The sequence below is a fragment of the Schistocerca americana genome, chromosome 2, assembly GCF_021461395.2.
Source record: "Schistocerca americana isolate TAMUIC-IGC-003095 chromosome 2, iqSchAmer2.1, whole genome shotgun sequence".
Taxonomy (NCBI): domain Eukaryota; kingdom Metazoa; phylum Arthropoda; class Insecta; order Orthoptera; family Acrididae; genus Schistocerca; species Schistocerca americana.
The window spans coordinates 391,198,661-391,208,273 of record NC_060120.1 but is presented as its reverse complement, the minus strand read 5'-3'; the positions used below and the strand labels follow the sequence as shown (position 1 = coordinate 391,208,273).

Sequence of the window (9,613 nt, the reverse complement as noted above, 5' to 3'; positions counted from 1 at the left end):
CACAGCTGGACTCAACTAAGAAAATAGTACCTTCCTCTGCATTCTATCCATCTTTCACTATTAGGTGAGCTCAAGTTGTTGTTGTTATGACTAATACTTTGCATGCTACAGCTGTGTTCGCACTGCATTAATCATTTTATTTTTGGCGAAGAGTTCTCGGGCTTCCAGCCGGGTGGCGGTGTCTTCAAACTGCGACGTTTCGACGAGTGACATACTCATCATCTTCTGGCGAAGTGCCGAGACTTTGCGGATGCCGGTCCCTTTATACCTGCGGTGTGCCCCCCACCTCCTGGCCGCGGGAGGCTGGGTCCAGAGGAGCCGGCGGGCGGGGTGGAGGGGGAAGCGGGTGCGCCGTTCGTGTATCCGTCAGAGCATTCTGATCACGTCTCGTGAGCTGGACGGTTCTTGTTGCGTTCCTGGCGTATTGCGGCTAATGCTGGATTCCAGGCCGCGCTCAGTTGATAGCCTTCGTCCCTGTTCGCAAGATTCTCGTGGACCCTTATTTCTATTGATTCTTTAATGACGCTGTCCCAATAGCTCCCGGCTCGGCACAGCACCCTGGTGTTTTCGAAATCAAAGGTGTGGTTTTCTTTGATGCTATGTTCAGCTATAGCAGATTTCTCTATCTGTCCAAGTCAAACATGCCTGATGTGTTCCTCGCACCTTTTAGAGATGCAGCGCTGCGTTTGACCGATGTACTGCACACCACATTCGCAGGCAATGTTGTATATACCAGGTGTGTTTAGTTTGAGTGGGTCTTTAGCTGAGCCCAGCAGCTCTTTCGTCTTCGGCGGTGGTCGGAAGACGGTATTTATGCTTGCTTTTCTTAATAGCCCCCCGATTTTGGCTGATGTGGGCCCCAAATATGGAAGAAAGGCGAGTCTCTTGTTAACTTCCTCTTCCTCTTCCTGAAATTTGTCAGCCTGTCTCCTCTTGAAAGCCCTGCCAATCTGTGTTTCACTGTACCCATTTTTCCGAAATACCTCTCTTAGGTGGTGTAATTCGTCTGAGAGGCTTTCTTTGTCACAAATGACATGCGCCCTATGTACCAAGGTGGTCAGTACTGACTGGCGTTGCGCCAGATGGTGGCAGCTGGTTGCATGGAGGTACAGATCTGTGTGCGCACAGCTAAAGACCCACTCAAACTAAACACACCTGGTATATACACCATTGCCTGCGAATGTGGTGTGCAGTACATCGGTCAAATGCAGCGCTGCATCTCTAAAAGGTGCGAGGAACACATCAGGCATGTTCGACTTGGACAGATAGAGAAATCTGCTATAGCTGAACATAGCATCAAAGAAAACCACACCTTTGATTTCGAAAACACCAGGGTGCTGTGCCGAGCCGGGAGCTATTGGGATAGCGTCATTAAAGAATTAATAGAAATACGGGTCCACGAGAATCTTGTGAACAGGGACGAAGGCTATCAGCTGAGCGCGGCCTGGAATCCAGCATTAGCCGCAATACGCCAGGAACGCAACAAGAACCGTCCAGCTCACGAGACGCGATCAGAATGCTCTGACGGAGACACGAACGGCGCACCCGCTTCCCCTTCCACCCCGCCCGCCGGCTCCTCTGGACCCAGCCTCCCACGGCCAGGTGGTGGGGGGGCACACCGCAGGTATAAAGGGACCGGCATTCGCAAAGTCTCGGCACTTCGCCAGAAGATGATGAGTATGTCACTCGTCGAAACGTCGCAGTTTGAAGACACCGCCACCCGGCTGGAAGCCCGAGAACTCTTCGCCAGCTGTATACGCCGGGAAAGCATAGATTCACATTATATTTTTGCTTTTCTTACGTAAACTCATAAATTCTTCGTGGTCTTGCTTTAAGTGTGACTACGTAATCAAAGATTTTCAATTCAAGAATATCCCAAGTACATTTTCTTTACACTCAAGGTATGAATTAAGAAACACCTTCAGTCACAATTTTCCATGTTTTATGCAGTACACGATGCATTTCGGACCCTGTGGGTCCGTCTTCAGATGTAATTCGTCTTAGTATATGTTTTATTTTTTCTCCTGAATGAGATGAAATGCATATTCCTGTCACGAAAAGGTTTGATATTAGGTTACGAATTTCGTAAATGAGACGCGGAAAATATGTGCGAAATAATGGAAAAGATGAACAGTGTAAACTTACCAGATAATCCAAGAGTGTTTTAAAGTTTTAGCAACAGCATAAGTATTTTCCTCCATCATTTTCAAACATATAACTTCATTCAAAAGGCACATTCGCAAACATGTTTGTTAGAATTTCACATATGTTTTTGTACATGATGTGGTCAAAGATGAATTTCTCATAGTGCTAAATATATAAGTATTAAACAATTGGCATATGCAGGAACTAACTTTAGAACAGATCTTTAAAATTACTGAAATAGCTGTGGCTTGCGAAATCTGTTTGTTCATTTAACATCGATTCTGGTATTTGATTTTGTGGAGGTATATCTCCAGTTCTGTTTTTAATTCATACCCAGAGTGTACTGAGTACAGTCACATTTGAAGCTGCAAAATATGGATACATTTTCTTTGTTTCTCTTCTTGTGGCTCTTATGGCAAGTGACTTTCCTATGTTTTCCCAAGACAAATCTTCACACCATCTGAAGTTTTCCTTTTTTCCCCTTGGCTCCATAAAAATAAGACACTGTTTCAAATGTCTGGCAGTCAATGGTTATTTTTAAGATGTATTATTATTTTTAGCTCCATGCTTCAATACAATATTACAATAATCACAGGTATTAGTTTTTAATTTCTGTATCCCATTTGCTCGTATAGTGTTCATAGATGCTCAACAAAGTATTTGATGCTCAGCTACTATCTGATATGCTAATTGATATTTCTCATGGCTGATTTTTAAATTAACATCAACTGCGTTTCAGTTTTAAGTAACTTACTACTTTCACTAAACTTCATTGAAGTTAATAAACTTAAAGATTTCATATTCACATTCATGTCTTTGCCAAATTACAACCAAACTGTCACCTTCAAACTACCCTAAACCTTCATTATGGTGCAGAGCAGACTGTTACCACAACCTACATTCCAAAATATGGTAAAAGTCAATGTTTCATTCTATTTCTGTGTGTGCGTGTAAGGCATCACACATCACACCATAGGTTAAAGCCCTTGCCTGGTATAGGTAGGTCCATATTTTTTTACTTCTGAAGTTGGAGTAACAAAACTAAAAAATTATGTAACAGTTCCTTATGACCATCACTGGTTGCTATAGGACCTCTATATAATGTAGCCAATTTTGAACGAGGTTAAGTTCTGTTACTCAGCTAATGTGTTATGAAATAAAACTGCCTGAAACTGTACAGACCACAATGATTTCCTTCCACTGAAAAGAAATTTTGAATGCAATCTGCAGCATTTATTACATAATAAACATTTAATTACTATAACAAATTAGGAAATAGTTTTGAATAATGTTGTATAACAAAACAAAATCATTTTCATTACATTATATTAAAATAACACATCTCATAAACTTAAAAAGTGATTGCAGCACCAGACAATACTTTGTAGAAAACTGCTGTACTAGCCAATAAATAGTTAAAAGAATCTATATTATACCTAAAACTAACATTCTTGGAGGCAGATAATATTTGTATTGTTAAACCCATACGCTTTGAATACAGGTATCTAATGTGCAGCCATTACTGCCATGTACAGCATCAATCTCCAACTGATGAATGATTGTGAAATAAGTTGGTAGAATTAATACAAAACAATATAAAATGTGGGAAGTGTTTCTGAATAAATGTACTATGACACTCAGATCCAAGAATGTCTATAATTTTTAAAAATGTCAGGTTTGAATGTGATGAAATTATGCTATATAACACAATCTTTGATTAGTACAAACAGTTATTTGTGTGTGTCTCTCACACTGTAGTTTCCTGCTAATTCAAAATGGTACATGTACCTGTTTCCATCTTGATATAAAGTTTTAATTCCAAAACATACGTCGCATGACAAAGTTCATGAAGCATTTAAGTACACACATTTTCTCTGAGTAGCTTCTGGTAAAATGACTCATTAATACAAATGAGCTTAATTTCACACACAACAGCTTACAGAGCAATAGATGCAAACAGTACCACCAGTTTTACAAATAACAAAAGTATCTGTATTTGGATAACCAAAGAAAGTGGCTCCACATGCCACCAATATTTCCAAGTTGTGAAGACACAATGACAATATGCATTTCCTTTGGGGTTTGTAGCCAGTGCTTGCTTACTATTTCCATTATTTTGCAGGTGCTTAGTTCAAGGCATATTTTTTGTAACTTACGTAACACAAAAATTGTCCTTTGTCTGGTCCCAGCTACTCAAATTTGCGAACTTTTTAAAGTAACTGTGTGTGATAAAGTTATGTTGCTAAAAGTGAAGATGAATTCGGTTCTCACAATAGTAAGATTATTAAGGAAAAAAATTAAATTAAAAAGAAAGCTTTTTTTTGTTTCTCTGGCTGCAAGTATATGCAGAGGATACTCAATTGGTGAAATATATTTTCCAAATAAGGAGGGAGAAAGAACCAGCAAATGCAAATATAGACGGTGATCTCTCTGGTGTTCTCCGCATGACTGATTAATAATGTGCTTCTGGTGCTCTACTGAGCTATTATTTGCATTTTGTGCACAAAATGCAGCCAACAACTTGGCAGAATACCTGGAAGTACGCTACTGGTGATAAAGGCATTTGGTTACAAAAACCTTACATTCAACACACAAAAGATACTGGAAATAATGCAGAACCTGATGGTTCACACTGACCATTATGGAAAGATGGCAAGAAGGAACACCCTTGTCAGTAACTGCATTACAGTGATATGTATGATAATGTTCATATCCAAGGAAAAAACATAGCAATATATGCTGACTATCTTACACTATAGGAAGCACAATATCAAACACATTTCTCAAGTATAAGAATAGAGAAAAGAATACCCGATGCTAGTGTAATGACACAGACAGTAGGAATAAAACTAAAGAACCAAAACATTTCTGGAGATTTAATACAGGCAAAAGAAACTGAATGCAGATATTCAGTAAGGAGGATGGTTAATCACTGAGATCTCCACATAACACATTATTCTAGTGGAAGAATTATGAAGCAAGTGAAACAGGTGCTCACTGTTGTGGGAGCAACTTACACACATTTTATGTCTTTTTCATACTGTCTATTCATTTATGGTTTTTTTTTAAACTGGCCATTCATGCCTGATATTCATCTATGAAAAAACATTAAAAGTAACAAAATATAATTGCTACTAGTGACACAGTCATTCCATTTATCTGATAAGTACTATAGTTTTTTCTCCAAGTGCCATTATTCTCTCACTGAATTAAGTAAACTATTCCCGAAAACCCCCTTGAATACCCATAAAACTTGTTTTAGTTCCTCTTCCCATATAATGACAAATGCTCATACGAATATGCACCGCTGTTTGAAATTAATTAGTAGAACACTATAGTGGAATTCTACTATCTCTGTAAATATTCTCTTACTATTGTCTTAACCACTGAACAGGACTCGTTTGATGTCAAATTGTATTTTAGAAAATACAGCAATTTTTACAGCATGAGGTACAAAAACAGTCATCACAACTTAAACCACACATTAAAACTTTTTACAGCTTTGAAATAAACAGCCACAGTCATACAGCAAATCTCAATCATGCAATTCATTTTTTCTTAGAAGTGGTATATGGCATAAGTAAGTAGCATACATACTACTTAAAAATACTGAACAGTAAATGCACCAAGTTAGAAACTATGTCTGCAATGTGCTTCTTTAATTAGCTTCTTTGTAAACAAGAAAATAAATTAAAAAATAGCAGCCAATGTGACAATTATTCTGAATTACTTCACATTTAAGATACCTTTACCAGGAATGTTTTCACCCCACTGAGTTTAGCAAAACATGTTTGTACACACTGGCTCCTATACTGTAATATTTCTAACAAACAGAAATAGAATTCCATATGGTAACTTCTTAGATACAAATAATTTCATGAAGTATTTTTTCTGAAACTGCTTTATATTCATACACAATCGTAACATGAAGTTCACACATATTCACATGCAGTCTTGAGAATAATAAGACTACTAAAATGAAAGTATATTAAATTATCAAACATCTGTTACAAAACTACATGTTAATGAAACTTCATCCTTGAGTCCAACGATGTGCATATATGTAAGTGAATTTAAGTTTACAGTTTCAGTTTCATGCAAACAGCATGACACTAATGAAATGTTTCTGTGCACTTAACACTAGTGTTTCACAATCATATTCTTCATAAGTCGTCATCTCTTTTCAGCTAATCCCACACAGATGACTAACATTTGGCATAAAACAAGCTCAACCTCAATTTAAACAGAGGTCTTTACGTTCTTTGCACCTTAAGCTGGAAGTTGTAGTTTCTTTCCCTTTAAAACTGAAACAGAAATGTTTACACTGTGAGAATATGATGTAGTTATTAGGTATGATTTAATATTTTTATGACAAATATCTAATTTATTGTTGTCTGTCATATCAAGGAAAGTTTAGCACTGCTTTCTGACAGTGTGTATTTCTCAATTTAACCCCTATGGGCCACACTGCCATTAAACTGCTTTTGTCTAAAGACAATCACATCACTAAGCTCTAAGTACAATTTTATTTTGTAAAACACGTATACGTTTTTGACAATATTCGTTGTGAAAATTTACTGCAAATCCAGTACTTCAATTTTCAAGACAGCAATACGCGTTCTTCAGCAAAAATTTCATTTGACTAAAATCATTTACTGTTGGAATTTCAACATTTGAGACATATGGCCAGGGTAAATGGTTACAGCAAAGGAGAGACTGCAAAAGCTCTCTGGCAGCACCGATGAAAGACATCTCATGAATCAGCGGAAGAGGCCAAGCTGGCTGCATTGCTTCCATACTGAGGGAAAATGATTACCGAGACAGGGCATGTGTTGCAGAGATGCAGACTGAGACTGTTGTTCCAGCTCGTCTTTAAGATGTGCGATATGTTACGCCCCATAAATGACAAAGTAGGTCTGAGTTCCTGGTGCGTATGATGTAATGCAGCAAATGTTGTAGCATTTAAATAGGACAAACTATTTGCACTGTTGATAAGTGTTGTGAACAGTACTCATAATATATTAAACAAAGAGAACTTGACTGGGTCAGGCCTTAAATTGCAAGCGAAAGCAAAGAAAAGACACTTGCATAGAGGCATGAACAAGTTTCAAATGTGGCACCTGCCCTTTGCGCCAACTGACATCCCTCTGTCCCAAGGTGGGCTGCAGCTTCTATGAATTGCCCAACTTGTCTTCCATGCATACATCACTTTGGCCACGCACGGAAGATTTCAGTCCTTGCCATCACACTTATATAAACAGGACTCTGTGCCAGCCTGAGCAGTCAGCGATTTTAACTCCCGATGACGATCACGCAGATGGCTATTGAAAGCTCGAGTGATTTATTTGAAAAGCCACAGTTTGTAAATCGAGAAGACCTTACTGAAACAAAATGTTTTATCTATCATCAAACGACATCTTCTTCAGTTTTGCTTCACATTATACAATAAGTGCAGGTTGAGTTCAGACCGTAATAAGTTTCACACAAGAAAAATCTTCACATGTTGGAATGTATTCTCTCACAAGTAGCCAGTGGTGAAAGTAGTATTATTACACTGATTAACTAGCAGTATGTAAAGTTATTGTTGGAGGATACTGAAGAACTGCATATTATTATGATGATGATGTGTTGGAACATCATGGTGTAAACCAGCAAGTTATGACAACTAAGACATAAAAAACATAGAATAAATATCTCTCTCTCTCTCTTTCTCCCCCCCCCCCCCCCCACTACTGTCAACCAATCTACAACAAGCGTAAAATTAAAGACTTTCTCAATACAAATGTATTTCAAATTTCAACACACTTACCAAAATATGTAAATCTGTGTTTTCCATACCAATTATGCACATGTATTTATGACACCAATTTTTCTGACAAACTTCTCTATAGTGAAGTTAAATTAACATTATCTATTACTCATTTTTGAAACAAGCATGAGGTATTCAGACAACTGAATGGATATGCAGAGGGAGGTCACCCATGTTTGTAATGAAGAGTATAATCAAAGACAACAATTTACTGATAAAATACTTGCAGCAGCAATTCAATAAAATTTTCCTGCATTGAGGTTTGCATCATAATATACAATGTTAAACCAACAGGACAACACAACTTACTTCTTATATACTGTTAGGACAGATCAGTATATTTTGTGCTTTCCATGGAAGTGTTTATGTCTGCAAACTGTAAGCTGGTTACTACTGGCAGTCAAGGAGATGAAAGCTTGTAACCTTCATTGCAATTTGCATTGAGAGGTGACCTGACTATCGCCTCTTGTGAGTTAAGATGACTGCCAGGGTAAAGTTCATAAAGTATCGCCATGAAAAATTGTGAACTGGGCAGTGAAAAAGCAAGTGTGTGCAAAGTGTAAAGATGAAATTACGAAACTGAGTTTGCCACTTGTTATTAGTGAATTAAAAACGGATACCTCTAAACTTCAAAAAGAAAAAAGTGAGTCGCAATCGCACTCAAATCTTCCACAATGTAGTTATAACAACGCACAAAAGTAGACAAAAATGTCATTTAAAAACAGCACACGTAAAGTAAAAACCATTGAAGACACTGTAGTATACGGAAATTTAGTGAATGACAATCGCTATCAATTACTTTCTAATATGGACTGTGAAAAAACTGAACAATGTGAAACCACATGGCAGCATCGAAGACGGCAGAAACAAGACAAGAGAAGGAAGAATTTCGTCGCGGAAAAACAACCTATATAACATGAATGTGAACAATATTCATTTACCAACCGGTAGTAATTCTCGTGTGTTATCACCATCTCACATTGACAAAAAAGAAGACATAGAAAATGTGAATCAAGACGCAACAGGTACTTGTGATTATAGACCAAATAATGGTGATCTTCCGGCAACAAATAGGCCCACAAGTAAAATGGACATTTACACTGATAGTCAGGGGTGAGGAATACTGTCTGAACTGCAAAGTATACGCAGACAAAGTCAACAGCATAGTGAAACCAGATGCAAATTTCAAAGCAGCAACTGCAATCAGCCACGAAATAATCTTAGGTCTGAACAGTAGCGATTTTTCTGCCTTTCTTGCGGGGACAAACAATGTAGCTAAAAACAAAGCAAAAGATTTCGTGCTCTTCCTTGCACGGACTCCGGAACATGAATGTGATTGTTTTTTCTGTACCACATCGTGAAGACTTACATAACTGGTCCTGTGTAAAAACAAACAAACAAATAAAGATGTGCAAGATATATGCAGGGAATTCAAAAATACAACACACATTGATATAAGCACACTAGGGAAATGATTTCATACATCAAATGGTTTGCACATCAACAGACTGGGAAAAGCATTTGTTAGTTGCAAGATCTTGGATATAGTTCATGCAAAATCAAACATGCAGTGAGGTATAAAGCATGTTATTCATTTGAAAGACAAAACTGATGTATCTTTAGAATTTAACATGCAACATAATGAAACAGTGACTTGTA

General features: G+C 37.7%; 1 protein-coding gene across 1 annotated transcript in view; it reads right to left on the bottom strand.

Moving 5' to 3' along the window:
• Positions 1-5,783: 5,783 nt before the first annotated feature.
• LOC124594822 (ER lumen protein-retaining receptor) overlaps positions 5,784-9,613 on the bottom strand; it is a 30,886-nt gene continuing 27,056 nt past the window's right edge. Inside the window, exon 5 of the mRNA XM_047133266.1 lies at positions 5,784-6,449. Within this exon, the coding sequence (XP_046989222.1) occupies positions 6,415-6,449 (35 nt within the window). The 3' untranslated portion in view covers positions 5,784-6,414. The remainder of the gene's footprint in view (positions 6,450-9,613) is intronic.